General features: G+C 31.6%; 1 protein-coding gene across 1 annotated transcript; it reads left to right on the plus strand.

The window, feature by feature from the left end:
• The first annotated feature begins 10,415 nt into the window (after positions 1 to 10,415).
• Positions 10,416 to 15,220, plus strand: LOC143554545 (uncharacterized). Its single transcript, XM_077044272.1, has 7 exons — positions 10,416 to 10,564; positions 11,473 to 11,962; positions 12,028 to 12,116; positions 12,234 to 12,327; positions 13,811 to 13,882; positions 13,968 to 14,078; positions 14,786 to 15,220. Exons 2-7 carry the CDS (start codon positions 11,477 to 11,479, stop codon positions 14,993 to 14,995), a joined length of 1,062 nt encoding a protein of 353 aa, XP_076900387.1. The 5' UTR covers positions 10,416 to 10,564; positions 11,473 to 11,476; the 3' UTR covers positions 14,996 to 15,220.
• The last annotated feature ends 2,010 nt before the right edge of the window (positions 15,221 to 17,230 follow it).

Consider the following 17,230-nt stretch of genomic DNA (forward strand, 5'->3'; position numbering starts at 1 on the left):
CATGTTGGCTCAGGGAGAGCAGACGCGGGCCCACTTGGGCCACCATGATGACTACTTTCGTTTATTGTTTGTTGCTTCACAGGTACCACTTCCCCAGTCATTTATTATTGCGGTGGACCCGCCGGTGGATCCGCAGGAAGAGGCATATGATGATCCGCCAGTACAGTAGCTTTTTGGTTACCCTTTTTCACTTTATTTTGTTTTTATTAGTATCATGGTCTGTATTATATTATATTATATTTTGGGGGATCATGTTTGGGTAACTGGTTGGGATTATATGTTCATATATCTTTTGATTGCTACTGTGTTGATTTTATCTGTATATTTTGTTGTAACCGAACTTTGTGGGTGTAGTTCACTATAAACCCTCACGAGACCCCACTCGTCCTCCCAGGCTACCTGGGGGTTTACAGGGCTTGTTGCATACGCTAAATGCAATCGTGATTCCTACGAAAGTGAGTTAGCTCTTTTAACGTTTTTAACTAACTTAACAGATTTTATTATGAAACGAATTAATTTGGCTCGGTAATTGTTTTAATAAAATTAACAAATATTCATTTTCATAACTCTTAAAGACCTATGTCTTACACTTGTGAGAAGCTTGCTTCTACACATCTAGAGATTTTGCAGGTTCGATTGTCAGTTTGGTAATTGGATGAGATGAGAGTATACGAGTGTTACGAGAGTTCACGAGCCGACTGGTCCTTCTCCAGTCACGTTGATATCAGGTGATTTCAGTTTCATAATTTAATTTTGTTCCTATTATTTAAACGTTAAAAGTGTAATTGTATAATTGTTAATAGTACCGCCACACATGAGCCCTGAAATTTTAAAATTACTTAATAGTAAAAACAATCAATTTCAACCCCGTCCCTCAAATGTTTATTAATCGTTCTATCATTTTTAACATTGAGGACAATGTAAACCTCAAGTGTGGGGATGGGGGAAATTTGAAACATTTTAGCCCAATAGTACCTCGAAGAGTGTTCAGAAACCAAAGTTGTTAACTGTTAATTATGGCCATTAATGCCATGTTATAGGTTTCTGGTCATGGTTGGTTTTTCAGCGTCTCATTAGTCTTACTCACAAATGTTTTTATAACGAGAAGTTGAAAATGGGGTCGTTTAGGCGGGGATAACGAGTCATGGGGACATGTACACATGTTTTTATCGTCAACCCTATTCCTCCGGTATGTGTGTGAGTTGACCCAAATATATATAATACACATATAATATATAGTACACACATGTCATTTGAGTGCTTTCACTGATGTTCATGGATTACGGGATCATAATTGGCAAAATGCAAAGGTGATAGAGGCAACTAGGTTAAGCCTCGTCTGGATGAGTGCGAGTGTGGGTACTAGGGGGTTGGGGCCTCATTATTACACATATGAGGTGAGGTTAATGTGAGGGGCGGGGGGTTGGGTCCCTTAGAAAACATTTCTTGGACTTATTTTTCGTTTGTTTAACCTCGACATTATGTTACGAGACGATCCGGCTTACTAGGTTTATTTGTATCTGTAATTGTATTTGTTTTTGCCTTGTATTTGTATTTATCTCATGGTTAAGCATCACGTTATTATGCTTAAAAAAAGATGTCTGTTTATATTAAGTTATGTATTCTGTAGTTCGTTGAAGTTCGTTTATATAAAAAAAAAGTGAAATCAGTATGTTGATAGTTTGCTTATTTAGATGTATATAATCAGTCAGTTAGTTGTATAGTAGTTTCGTTTATTTAGATGTTTTGTAATAAGCCGAGTCGGATCGTTTGAGCTACTTAAATATTTCCCTTCCATACCCTTAGACTTGGCCCCGTTACAACCCTTTTAAAGACCTCTTGATTTGCATTTGTGCCAAAGTAGCTTGATGGATTAATATGTACTTATGAGTGATATTGAGAGCCGAGTGATACTGTCACATCTTTTGCTAGTCTATATATTAAACCGAGAGGAGTGATGTTATATTACGAGTGGTATAAGCATGTGTGCCTTAACCGGAAACAAAGTACACCTGTCTGGGCGGCTCTATTGTTTTTATTATAGCATTTAACCGTATTTGTGAGATGTCAATCTAAAAACAGTGTCAGTCTGGGAAACTGAGTATGACCTTAAACCTTACTAGTATTAATGGCGATAATCTACATACCTATGATGGAGGTCGATGTTTGTTTTAGAGTTTTTCTTGAGGGCCAGCAAAAGATAAGTGTGGGGATGTGATGGTCGGTTAATTTGTATATGTTTTAGTTCGTTTATTATTTAGTTTTAACTGTTTATTCTAGAACTATCGATACTTCATACGTGTATTATTGGATTTCAGGTCACAGGCGTTAAAGTACTCAATATGGACCTGTTGTGACACGGAATGAAGACCCGGGATGTCCAGCACACGAAACGATGACATTTAGTGAGGTTGGCTGTGTCAGGACCCATCGCGGTACGCGATGGGTGTGTTGAGGGTCCCATCGCGGTAAATGAAGACTTTGACTTTTGGTCAATCGCGGTACGCGATGGGCCATAGAAGAACCTGTCGGTACCGCGACGGGTGTGCAGACGGGAAATTTTGGTTATTATCATATTTTTCATCACAAGAAACCCTAACTTCGTTTTTGACGACCAAGAGGCGATTCCAGCAGTCCAAGAAGGCGATTTCCACTATCCTAGCTCGTGTCAAGACCCTACATATGATTTCTATCATCCATATCGAAGATTCAATGATGTCTAGGCTCGGCTAATCTCCTAGAATCGCACCCGGGATGTATAGTTTGTAACCCTTTATAGTTTTTCTCTTGTGATTAAGAATACTTATGTTTTGATTATTGATGATTAATATATGGTTATTGATGTTTGGTATTTATGTGTGTTCGGTCGGTTTGAGTTTACTTTGGTCTGAACGATCTGTTACCAGTTGCTAAATAATTAGTCATATAACTGTTTGGTTAGATTGAATACGATAAAAAGTACAATTGCCCTTAACTGAGTCACACTGGCAAGGACTGTTTGATAACCAGTGCCGTGTGTAAAGTAATTGTTGACGTCTAAGGTTTGTCTGGTTGATCAGTTTTCTGTTAATCGTTAATAATAAATCTGTTAGGTTGCATGAGATACTGTTTGGTTGCTTACTTGAATTCCCGGGTGTGATTTGCTTTGTTAACTGCTTACAACTCGTTTATTTGTTCGTTGCTTAGTTCTCTACATTTACTAAATTTGCTGGTGTGATCAGCACTAAAAACCAGTTTTATAAATCTGTTACACGAATTGCATTGACCGCATACTTCTTGTGAGACGATACCCTACTTGCTCTTTCTATTTAGAATAATTAGGTTTTTGATTGATTCAGACGACGATCATCAATATTCGTTACGATATCAGAACTAAAATAATAATAAAAAACATAAAAATATATGCAACCAATGGTGTGGTGCCGCTTGGGCCAATAAAAGGTCTAACGGCACCAAACTTTCAAATTATTATACAGTAATATATATTGTTAAAAATATTATGATGGATGAGGTCCTACACAAAAGATGGTAATTAAAAAGTAAAAACAAATGTTGGGTTAAATAAGGGTGTGTTTGGGATTGCTTATTTAGGTGAAAAAGGACTTTTTGATTAAAATGACTCATAAACTTATGAAATTTTGAAAAGAAGTTTTTTAAAAGAATGTTTGGATTAGCTTATGTGTTGCGGAAAACCAAAATGACCAAAATGGGCACTCTTTTTTTAAATGAGTGTAATAAGGTTTAAGGGTGAGAGGGGTATAATAGGTAAATCAAACTCATTAAGTTAATAAGTTGCATATTTCTAACTTTTCAAAACCCTTCTATTTTGTCTTCACCATAAGTTAAAATCCATAAGGTCTTATATTTTCCCAATCTTCTTATACACCTTATTAACTTTTCAAAAAGTTTATAAGTTATAAGTTGATGAAAATAAGGAATCCCAAACACCCTCTAAGTTTTTAGTTGTAACTATTAATCATGCCTAAATAAATAAGTTCAAATATTAGTAGATACTATACTACTTGCCTTACCTGTAGTGATGCGATGGTAAAGTTGTTAGTAAAAACTAGGGTTCGAGCCTTATAAAAGGCAAAAAGATGGAAAATATAAATTAGCTTTCAAAAGAAAAAAAAATACTATACTACTTTTATGTGTCTTAAATAAGTTAGATAGACGTAAACACTTTGTTTTGTTCTAAATACTAGTGTTTATTACTCTATCTGATTTCTTAACATGCAATAAGTCGATACTCCTAATAAGTAGTCAGAATTGAAGTTATCATAGAAAAGATATGTCCTAATTATTCTAATAGGGATTGTGGTAGATGTGCTAATTAGTCAGAATTGAAGTTATCATAGAAAAGATATGTCCTAATTATTCTAATAGGGATTGTGGTAGATGTGCTAATAATGTAAATGTCAATGGTATCAAATAAAATAGGTGCCTTATTCAAACGTTATCATATAGAAATCCCCTGCATACTTTCAAATAAAATATACTCAAGTCACCATGTGAATTTTTGTTAATATATCTCTAATTATATTTTCTTATCTATAATAATATATATAAACGAAAACCAAAAAATCCTATGTGTTGCGATGTGGTCGCTCCCCCATTTTTTGGAGTCACCAGATTTGCTTGATTTTTAAATAGAGTCTTCTCATGCATTTGACCCGAATTCATGGGTATGAGTCTTACCAAACCCAGATATTCCTTAAACGAGTTATAACATCTCATTAAATAAAAAATTATTCTCACCAAATTATTGATGTAAAAATCCTATAAAATAGGATATACTAAAAATTAATATCTTATTTATTTTAAAAAAGATATATATATTATTTAAATTAAAAAAACCAATTTGATAGTAAAAAAAATAAACGGATCTTGGGTCTCATTAAACCATAAGTATATTATTAACTTTCACTTTCATAAATATAGTAAAAGAAATAAACGGGTCTTGGGTCTCATTAAAATCATATATCTTTTAAATCGGGTTATAGCATCTTATATTTGTCAAACAATTTATCATCAAGCCATAAGTATATTATTAACTTTCATACAATAGAAATATATAAATACAAAAAAATAGATAAATATTAAAACAAATAATATAAAACAACCCCGTAATACGGGGGATAAAAACTAATTCACACATATATAGGTATACACTTTCGATTTAGAAAGTGGAAAAGTGTTTAATATATAATTGAACAAGATAAACATAGCTTATGAACTATAGTAGCCATCCCAATGATCCCCAACATAAATGGGTGAGGTGAGACATCCCAAATACTTTATTAAGGAGGAGATCTTGAGTTTAAGTTTTCGTGCATGACAAAATAAATAGAGGGTTTCAGGTTATATGAGAAGGTTTCCTTAATGGAGGGTGGACTGTTTAATGAGTTTCCCTTTGGAGACGTGTCATCCTAACATCCCACGATTTCATACTTAAGAAATGAGATGATCAGGTAGGTCAGTAACCCCCCGCTAGTGATTCATGATTGTTGATAATAAAAGGCAACCACAAAATTTACACAGGAACTTAACCAAATTTGATTTGAAAGTATGTAAGATTCTTTTGAGGGTTTCCTTTAACAAAATAGTGTAATTTATGTAAACTCAGGTTCCAGAAATATGTAATCTGATATACATAAATAATCTGGTCTGTTGAAACTGAGAATTAAAAGTGGATGGTTTAAAGCAAGGACGGTGATCAATACACTAGTGATAATCTTTTTGTTGATTATTGTAGTCTTTTAGACTTTGTGTAACATACGATAACCATTATACACTTACAAAAACAATAAAGGATTTGTTTCGAACAAAAGCACTATAATATTTGATTCGTCTTATAAGTACATGGTGCAAAAATGAGAGCACATGATCGATCATCTCCTTATTCAGTTTCAGCAAATTAATTAGTTACATAGTTTGTGCTGTTAATTATAACTTGTTAACTAACCATGCAAGTATTCAAGTAAGTTGGCAACTAGTTGTCTAGTTGGACCTTCGTATGTTATGCCTGCAAATTATTTGGTTTGCTTGTAACACAAGGTTTTATAATTTTTAATCTACTTATTGCAAAAGCATGCCTAATAATTTATTGCAAAAGCATTCCTAATAAAATAATAATTACTAGTTTCAAATGGTTTGATAGGGAAAGGTCACATTCGAACGAGCTAATTTACTAATACTATTGATGTCTAGTGTGGACCTAATTCAAAGCACAAATCATATATTTGACTTTTGATGTTTAGTGTGGAGTTATGATATTGTCTTTTATAAGTGTAGAAAATGAGAGAAGCATTTACAACACAAAGAAAGTTGGAACAAGATGAATCACTACTTCACTAATTACTTTCGTAAACAAAATAATTAATACTAATGTAGAATGTTTTCTGGGTGGAATAACTCGAAAGGGATAAGCAACAATTACATATTCAACCTTAAATGCACGAAGTTGTTCATCAATTATTGTAAGATTGAACTTTAACAACATTATCTATGAGTGTAACTTATCGATCTTTTCTTAATCCGAACCCTAATGATTTATGTATACCAATAATTAGAAAACACATACAAAGACACAATAAGAAAGACTGAAACAATATGAATCTATAATATTTGTATTAATAACCGTAATTAGTGTGGTAAAACAATTTGGCTCTCTATCAAAGTACTAGCCTTTTACAGTTAACATACTCAAGGTCTACTTAAGAGTAAGTTATCACCTTTGAAAACATGAAATTAGTAGTGTCAGATGCTCAGATGGCGGGGATATTCTGAACATGTTCATTCAATCCTGATGAAATTTCTAGGCCATATGCTAACTATGGTTTTGGAAAAAGTAAATGAAACTGGCTTGGTTGGCTGAATGACCAAAATGATTTGGTTTTGACGGTTTAGGCAATTTTTAACAAAAAAAAATAAAATTGTATCATTTTCAATGTTTTCTAGATTTTTTTAATGTTCTAAACAGTGATAGGCTTGAGAAAAGGACCAAGAGTTTTACCTTCTAATTATTAAAGAGGTTTATGGTAAAAAAAATAAAGAGACCAAAAAAACTTAAGAAAGCATGAACGCATTCTTATTAATAATCTATACATGTTACAATTAAAAATACTTTTTATTAATTAGATTCGTACATGTACACATTTATTTTTAAATTTCTTTATTAAAGTTACATACATTAAAAATAATAATTTTTTTTTCATAAATATCTACCAAACCATAGATAGAACCGTGAAACCCAATTTTAAGCAAAAAACAGAACCATGTTACTTCAAAATCAATCAAACTTGTTAATTTTGATCGGTTTAGATGGTTCAAGTGGTTTTAGAGGTTTTTAAACAACTTTAGTTTTAGTAATCCTTAGTTTTTATCGGTCGCAATTATTGTATTAGGTTACTAACGGTGACCGATTGGATTAACTGAGAGATGTGATTGGATGTGGGAATAAAACTTGAACTTATGGCATGATTTATGGGCTGATAAGTGCCCACATCCCACTTTATGTTCTTTTTTCTTGCCTTGTATGAGTTACAATAGGATAAAATTAGCAAGGTAAAAGATCGATATACAAAACACGACAACATCATAGACTAGTTGTGGAAACGGAAGAGATTCTTCATGACTCGAAGCTTCGTGAGTTGCAAATGGAAATGGAAACAGAAACGTAATGACTCGGTCGATTTCTTTCTCCACTCCCTTAACGAAGAAATTGAAGGTGCTGGGTCAAATCAGGAAAATCAACACATGATTGGATTAATGTTATCTCGTTGAAATTTAGTTACTTTGCCTTTAAGGCCGCTTATTCCATCCATGGACGATCTCTGAAGAGATTGAGGCATTATATAGTTATCAATTTATGCATTAACTAATAAGTGCGATGAAATGCATGAATAATTTGATCATGTTCTAGTGTCGTGTGATTTCGTAAAATCTATGACTACAGATTTGCACTTGGTGTAAACTTGGTCATACATCTTCTTGTACTTCAGTTGCACACATTTTGTGGGATTCCCAAATAGACAGCTTTGACTTAACTTGTATTCTTATCCATTTATTGGGTTACTTGAGGATTTGGAATGATATACTTTATGACAACAAAATATTGTCGTTCACAACTTCACATCATCATTGAGGAGATCAAGTCCTACTCATTCATATGAGTGAAAACAGGTCGGAATTCAGAAGCATGAATTGGTCTAGGTGGCGTAGTTTAGATTTAAGCAACGTTTCTATGTAACTCATTTGGTGTTTTCTACAGTTTAATCATTGCTAGAATTTTTTTTATTTTTTTTTATTAATAGTATATTTCTTCAGCAGTTGAGAAAAATAAAAAAGAAAAACTAACGACAAAACCTCTTACACAAGAAGTATGGAATCATTGTAAATGACAAAGCTAATGATGATTGATGAAATGTCAAGAAGCTGATTCCGATATAACTTAATATTTAACGAATGAAATAAATGTAAAATAAGAATATAGAAGTATGTCCACAAAATAAAAGTTGCATGCCAAAGCTAGTTTAAAGATGTGTATACGAACTTTTAATTCATTTTATTTATAAACAACAATTGTTAACTAATAGGGTAATTTGTTTAATTATATTGAATAGATTAATTATTTATAAGATTACACATATATACGAGATACAAAAAAGATAAAATAATCAAATTTTAATATTATTTGAACTGAGTCACTCACAAAAACAACTCAAGTTTTAATATTATTCCAGTATAATGAAATCGTAACATACACGTTGTCTTTTTCTAAATTAAGTGATGTAAATGCAGGATATGTGTAATATACTCGATAACAAGAAGTTGACGGATAAATCTTTTTGAACCCTTGTTTAATTAAAACATTTTTTAAACAATTTATTCAAGTTATTTATAATGCTATGTGTTGCAAAACGGAGTGTAATCCAAAACTTCCCATATATCCGGTACTAATATGAAAAAACAGTTACGATTATGCTAGCTTGTCACGAGACGAATGTCTTGTTCCGAACATCTATTATGTACATGCCCGTTTGAGATATAGTTAGCCCGACATGAGTAAATGTTACACATTATCCACTTCGAAACACCTCTAATGTTTTGCAAATCACAAATTTCCTTTGCAATATTTTCAAAGAAATAAATGATTGTTTTGATATAATTATCAAAAGAGAATGATGACAGGCTTAATTATAAAAGAAGGTTGTAAAGGGTATTATCAACAATGGTTTAAGAGGATTAATCAAATGGAACTATTGGAGGGGCCACTGATTTAGTGGCTTAAACTCAAATGTTACAATTTGATAGAATATCCACATCAGATTGATAATCAACCCCACCTCAAATTTGCTGTTTTTGGTGCTAATTTAGCTGTAACCATATCTTCTTTATTTTTAATTTATTTTGTTAACGTAGAGATGGATCAATGTAAATTGACACTTATTTATAGATTTGTCTCTCTTTAAGTGTTTCTATAAAAAACTATACGGAAACAAATTTCACGTTCCTATTTTATATTCCATTTGTTAATCAACATTTTCATTCCAAATACAAGATCCAATTCACTTTTTTTAGTAGTTACAACTTTTGCCATATACACGAAACGCCTATTTTTACATGAAATTCTTTCAGAAATTTGACTTTCTTTTTTATATAATTTATATACATTGATTTCTAACAAAACCTAATTACAATAGAGAAACAAATAAATGGGTTTGAATTATAAAGTTAGGTTTCTATATTACAAGACATTTACAAGCTATGGCAATTCGTATATATGTGAATATATTTGTATATTTCATGGAAATATATGTGAAAGTTATATAGCAGGATCATTATCATATAAATACTCATATATAGAAATTATTTTTGATTTTTTTATTACACATTCTTAATTACTTGTACTACATGTCTACATGTATAACATGAAATAACTTTTTAACGCTGGATTGAGTTGAATTAATCAATCTTATTTCCTACCAATTAAACTTATTAAGATATATCAGAAGGATTAAAAAGCTATTATTTTCAATAAACTAATTTAAGATATCATAAAACTTCACTAATTCATTTTCATATAAACTTGTAGACCTTTAAACTGCCATATATTGGTAATTTTTTTATTTCTTTTTTATAATGAAAATTCATATATTGAACATAAAGATTCAATTACAATAGAGATTAGAGATGTAGGTATGCAGGTTACAAACACTCTTTTTTAATTTTAAATGGTAAACCCGATCCTACTAACCAGTCGAATTCTATATATTTTTCAGTGGAATTTAATTTTATATATTTTTCAGTAGAAACGTGTACAACAATGTAACGTCCGTACGTGTAAACTTTGTAAACAATAATACAAAACACATCGATATAGCACTCGTTTGAAACAGAAGAGAACAGCGCCTAAAATATTTAAAACTACACTAACGGTGGTAACTTAACGCCGTTAACACACATCCACTATTTATACACCACTCCTCGTTAAACGAATAGAAATCACTTTCGGACTCTAGACGAACTGTTCAAATCCTTCGCAGATCAGATGCTTTAATCCGTAAGAATCTCGTCACATTTTCTCTAATTTTCAAATTAATGCAACATTTATGTGTTTGCAGAGCAATTGAATTGTAATTAGGTTTACAGTATGATTTTTCGTCTTGTTTTTTAAATTAAGTTGTTATTTAGGGTTTATGTGACGGATTGTTACGGAATACGTGAGATTAGTGGTTAAATTTTGAAGTGATTCATGAAATTTAGGTTTTGTGTGTTATGAAGCTGAAGTTTTGCTAAACAGAAAGCTGATTACTGTTATACTGTAGTAGTGTAGCGTAATTAACATTTGTGACACAATTAAAAATTATAGGGGTGTAAACGAGCCAAGCCGAGCTCGCTCGACCAGGCTTGAGCTCGGATCATTTAGCTTATAGAGAGCCTGAGCTTGAGCTCAGCTAGTTTTGAGCTCTATCTGTAAACGGTGTAAAATTTGATTTTGGCTCATGAGTAATTTTTCAAGCTCGCGCTCGGGCTCGACTCGTTTCTCATTTATTAATAATTTTATACGTATTTATAATTATTAATATATGTGTTTGTATTTAAAGAATAATTTAATATATAACAAGTACATATAATATATTATTTGGTTATTTTTATCCCAGTCTTATATATAATAACAAATATTAAGTAGATATATGTTAAATTAAAATTATATAAATAACAGGCTCGTTTAGGCTCGCAAGTCGGATTGAGCTCAATTAGTGAAGCACAAGCTCGGTTCGTTTATTAAACAAGCCTATTGTTTAGCTTATTAGTAAATAGAATTTAGATAAAAACTGAAAGTTCAAAGTTTGTATTAATTACAATGAATTAGTACCTAAGGTGACTCTACATATGATGCTAGATGGTCTTTGATATGTATATATATAGAATTTTTATTATTTTTTAACTTCATTGTTGTGTATGCAGTATAATGGGAATGGAAGTGGCTAATATATGTATGGACAAGGAAGTGGATTCTGTCACTGTTGATGATAATGATAATAATAATATTTCTGGTGATTCAAGTAATGAGCTATTGGTTGAATCCAACGTTTCTGTCAATGAGGACTCAAAGCCTGATGATGTTCAGACAACAGATGAAGTTAAGGAGTTTGAAGTGAAAAAATGTATTATTGAAGACATAAAACATACAAACAATCTTTCTGGTGATTCAAATAATGATACAGTGGACTCTGAAACTTGCTTGGTGAAGGAGAAGACGCCATCTGTGGTGCAGCAAACAGAAGGCGAAAGTAAGAAGTCAAACACAACAATCAAACCTTCAACCAAGTCTGCTAAAACCAAACACACTGTTCCACAACCATTTGCTCTTGCTACTGAAAAACGTGCTCGCCCTGCTGGCAATCTTGTTGCCAAGGCATCTCGTTCAATCCAAGTTACAAAGAAAACAAATGAAGTAAGTCTTTATAAAATTGCATCAAAATAATATTTTGTTTTTCAATTTGTGTTTTTTGGGTTCAGGCGGTCCCACCTTCGGTAGGGAGGAAGCCTTTGCAACCGAATAACAAGAAGCATGCAGATGATGATGATTCTTGTTCTGTAGCATCTTCGTATCCATTTCTTTGTTTTCCTTTAGAACTATTGTTATGAATGTTATTAATAATTATTATTATTATTATTATTGTTATTATTATTATATTCTTTTGCTATTTCTTAACCATAATAAGTACTGGTGCAATAGCAAGGACTGTAAGGTCTAAGCCCACTTCTGCTGCAGTTCCTGTGTTCAGGTGCAGCACACGTGCAGAGAGACGAAAAGAGGTACAAATTTTGTTAAAATTTTACATGTTAATAGAGGTGACAATTTTTGATCTACTTGCTTATGAATGATTGCGTTGAACTATGTTTTTATTATAATTTTGATCAAACATGTAAACAAAAAGAACTAGCTAAAAATTAGATTATTATTGAAGTATAAAACCTCCAAACTCATTTTATTTTAACATGTAGATTATTGAAGTAATATAACTTTTGTAATCATATTTGGCACACTAATGATTAACAAAAGTTTTAAATATCTTGGACGTGAGTATCTTGGAGTTTGGACGTTTAGTGAACCGTTAGTGAACTGCTTGGTGGGAAGTTTGTTTTTGTTCGTTTATTTAATAAGCGAACATTTATGTTCATGAACGTTCGTTCATTTAAATTCATCTATGTTTGTTCATGTACTCTCATTTATGTTTCTTTTTGTGCATTTGTTTATGTTTGATCGTGTACGTTTCTTAATAACGAAATCTATTCTTTATATTTTTAGGCACATGACAATTTCGTATAGTTTTAATAACTGTTAGACCTCACACATTGTTGTTCACATTTGCTTTTAATTGGTTTTAGCTTAGTTATGTCTGCTCATGTATGTTTATATATGTTCGTTTGTTTACGCTTGCGAACTGTTCATTTACATTGTTAACAAACGAACATAATTGAACGTGAACATGTTCATTTTTTAATGAACGAACACGAACAAGAAAACCCTGCTCGTTTATTTGTTCGTGCCGATCGTTTGTTCATTAAAGGTAAAAGAACTAGAACATGATCTGTTCGTGCTCGTTCGGTTAGGCCTTCCTGTTTCATCTCGTAATAAAAGCTACATGTTTACATAAATACTTTATCAGAATGTTAACTTTTTTTTATGTTCTTTTTAGAGTTAAGTGTCATTTTAGTACATGTGGTTTGGCCAACTACGCAACTTTAGTACCTAATCTTTATTTTGTGCAAATGGCTACCTCAGTTTCCCAAAACTTGCATTTTTAGTACTTTTTTCTAACCTCGTCCATTTTTTCAGTTAAGTCAAGGATAATTTGGAAACTTCGTTATTTTCTTTTATTTTTTTCTTTTAAATGCTTATATCTTGTAAACCCTAAATCCCCAAATCATGACATCAAAATCCAAATCCTAAATCACCAAACCCTTTCTCCATATCATCATAGGGTTTGAATTTTTACGATATTTGAGGATTTAGGATTTGGATTTTGATGTTATGATTTACGGATTTAGGGTATATAAGATATAAGCTTTTAAAAGAAAAGAAAAAAAAACAAAGAAAATAACGAAGTTACCAAATTATCCATGACTTAACGGAAAAAATAGACGGGGTTAGAAAAAAAGTATTAAAAATGCAAGTTTTGGGAAACTGAGGTAGCCATTTGCACAAAATAAAGATTAGGTATTAAAGTAGCGCAGTTGGCCAACCACTGGTACTAAAACGGCACTTATCTCTTCTTTTTATGTTCATTTTCTATAGTTTTACTCCAAATTGGAGGAGAAACAACAAGCACTGGAGGCAGAGAAAATTCAATGTGAGGCAAGGACCAAGGTACATACACACATATAATATTTTTCATGATCTAGTTTCTTTTTGCCACGTAATGCTTATGTTTTTTTTAAATTATATATAAAAGGAGGAAAAAGAAGCAGCCTTGAAGGAACTGAGAAAGAGTATGACATTTAAGGCAAACCCAATGCCAAGCTTCTACCATGAGGGCCCACCACCAAAAGTTGAGCTAAAGAAGGTAATCTGTAAACTATATACTTCACATGTTTTGTTAATACAGTTATTATAATACCAAGTAGAGAAAATTGCAATCATGGTCCCTGTGGTTTGACCAAATTGCAAGCTTGGTACCAAATTTGTATAAATTGCAAACTTGGCTCAAGCACTTGTTAGAATGTTGGACATTTAGACCCCGCTATTAATCTCAGTTTATAACGTAAAAGTGATGTCTTGTGCCATTTATGTGAGTGTAATTGTGTCTTTTCAGATTTGAAACCCCAATAAATTAGTCTTTCAAACTTCAAAACTTCTAACGTCAACTTAATCACTTTCGGTTTATAAATATGCTTAGATATTATGACGTCTTTAAATATTATGTTTTAAACAAATAAATAAAAGAAAATTGTAAAATGACAAATATACCCTTACTTAATCATAACAACTAACTGGGATTATTGGTGGTGACTAAACCTGCAATTCTCTCACAAATGTTTGGACTAAGTTTGCAATTTTCAAACTTGGAGACCAAATTTGCAATTTGGTCAAGTTACAGGGATCAGTTGTGCAATATTTATTATTTTCTGTAAAGTATTTAGCTTATTGTGTTTTATGGAAACTTTTTAATCTACGTTACTAAATGTCTATATAGACTGTAATTGTAATACTAATATTTTTGTCTATTTAGACTGTTCTAACAAATAATAATGATTTTTAATTTTGTTACAGCCACCGCCGACTCGTGCAAAATCACCAAAACTGGGTAGAAGTAAAAGCTGCAGCGTCACTGTCGGTGTTGACAAGTCAAACACAACAAATGCTACAGTTCGCCATAGTCTTGTTATCTTCCAAGACACAACAAACAAAACCGACAACAATAAGCTTCAAAGTCGTGATGAAACCGAGCTAAATGAGCCTGTTTTGACCAGTGTTACTTAAGACTTTAATGAGAAGGTTACTATGCAGTCTTGACTCTTGAGAGTTGAGACTCTACTTGTTGGTGAGTTCTCTAATTTATACAATCTTGATTGTATTTTTGTTAACTTTATTATCAAATCCTGATCTTGGTCAGGGACTTGCAGTGTTTGCTTAACCTGTTTGTTTATTTGGTGGTTTGGTATTTAATATTTATTATTATGTATGAAGTGTAATTTATACTGCAAGATGTTTTTTTTTCTTTATGGAGAAAATGTTTTCCTGCTGTAATTAATGTTTTTTTATGTACTCTTCTACAATCTACACATGACATGCCTTAATGGTAATTGAAAACATATATATATATCCAATTACAGGCCTTAATGGTAATTGAAAAAAAATATACATCCAATTACAGGCCTTAATGGTAATTGAAAAAAAATATATATCCAATTACAGTAAAATCTTTATAAATAAAAAAAATCATTCATTTAACGAGGTTATTCTTTATCGAGATTATACTGTAAAGTTAATTTATTCAGAAATTAAAGTGATTTTTTTCCCTAAGTATATATAGTTATAGCTGTGTTTAATGTTTGCGGATAATTATTTTGGACGAGGAGTAAGACCGTAAGATATAGGTTGAACTCAATGAAGGCTCAAGTCTATAAAACTTGAATTGAGTTTAAACTCAAAACTACTTGATATGTTTCATGATATTTATATTGATTATCAATGTGCATAACTTAAAAGAGAAAAGGTATGAAAATCTAACTTTTATTATGTGCAAATCAAATTTTATAAGTTTTAACATAATAAACTCTGAAAGGAAAAGCAATAGTTGAAACTTTGGCTGGTAAGTAAGATATGTTCACATTTGGGAATTGTTAGATTATTATTATTTTATGGTTTAGTGATAAATAAATAATTGCTATGAATTTTGGATTTAGGATTTCAAGTTATCTTGAATAATAAATTTAGATTTATTAAGTCACCCTTAATATATTTCTAATCGTCAGCAACTGGACACATGAATACCATTTCTACACGAGTTTTATTTTATGGAATTCCTCGAATTCTGCTTAGGGAAGCTAAAATGTGTCAAGTGCGTGTGTCAAATGGGTAGTGTTGACTTGCTATAAGTATAAAAATTATATTTAAGTTGAACATGATATATTTAACAAATTGAGTCATTTGCTACAACGCTAAGACGAAATATTTAATAAGCGGGTTACAGACACCACGGAGTTAGCACGATTATTTATAAAAGGTTCAAAAACACAATACAACACATATAACACAATTATCAACATGATAAAATAGACGTCATCAATAATCATAGTATATGATATACTTAAATATCACATCTTTTGCATTTGTATTGCCATTCACCACTTCCCACCTATCGACTTATGGGGTTATGGTTAAGGACTGAAAATATCCGCACTTGAAGCTCACGTAAGGTTGAATGTTTCATGACTTCGAATTTCAAGGGTATTTGCAAACAAAAAATAACGGGTTTTTTTTTTTCAAAAAACAACTTCTGCATTATAAACAAGAGAGAAACAACAATGGCTGAGACTTGAGAAGAAAATGCAGTTAGAAATGAATTTAGAAAAAGAGAAAATTACACCAATTATGCCACGTGATAGCGGGATCATTCGATCTACTTTTTAACCATAGAAAACCTAATGCCGTTTTGTGTACCAAGATGACCTTGATGGTTGCTTCTTTGTTGTTTAACATCTTATTATTTGTACATTCTATATACACCAACAAGTGACTCAATATGTGACTCTTATGAGTAACTTGACCCAACAATTTTTGTAAATAAAGATTTTATTAAAACTTACATACATATTATTTTAACTTCGAATAACAATGGCAAGAAACCTAGAAGTTGATACTCTTAACACAACATTCACACCATTTGAATTTTTACATGATTTAAAACCTTTTAAGCAATAATTCTTTTTGATTTGTAATAGTACCACTAATCCAAATGTGACATTAAGTGCTGGAATAGTACTTCTTCATGCGGTTTTGACTTTTTACATGATCCTGATGCATGATGTATACTTATTTGCTAAAACCATAAATGTAATGAAATCCGGGTAAACCTCATATCAACATGTTGTGTTTTAGTTAATTATACTTACTATTTTACTAAAATTGCATAATCTCATTCTATCGCATAATCATAGACACGTCCATTTTATTATATTTCTTTTTATCAATATTATATCATAATATGAATTC

Source organism: Bidens hawaiensis, unplaced genomic scaffold, assembly GCF_021521415.1.
Source record: "Bidens hawaiensis isolate Kalapana, Puna unplaced genomic scaffold, B.hawaiensis_p1.1 tig00017759_1, whole genome shotgun sequence".
Classification (NCBI taxonomy): Eukaryota; Viridiplantae; Streptophyta; class Magnoliopsida; order Asterales; family Asteraceae; genus Bidens; species Bidens hawaiensis.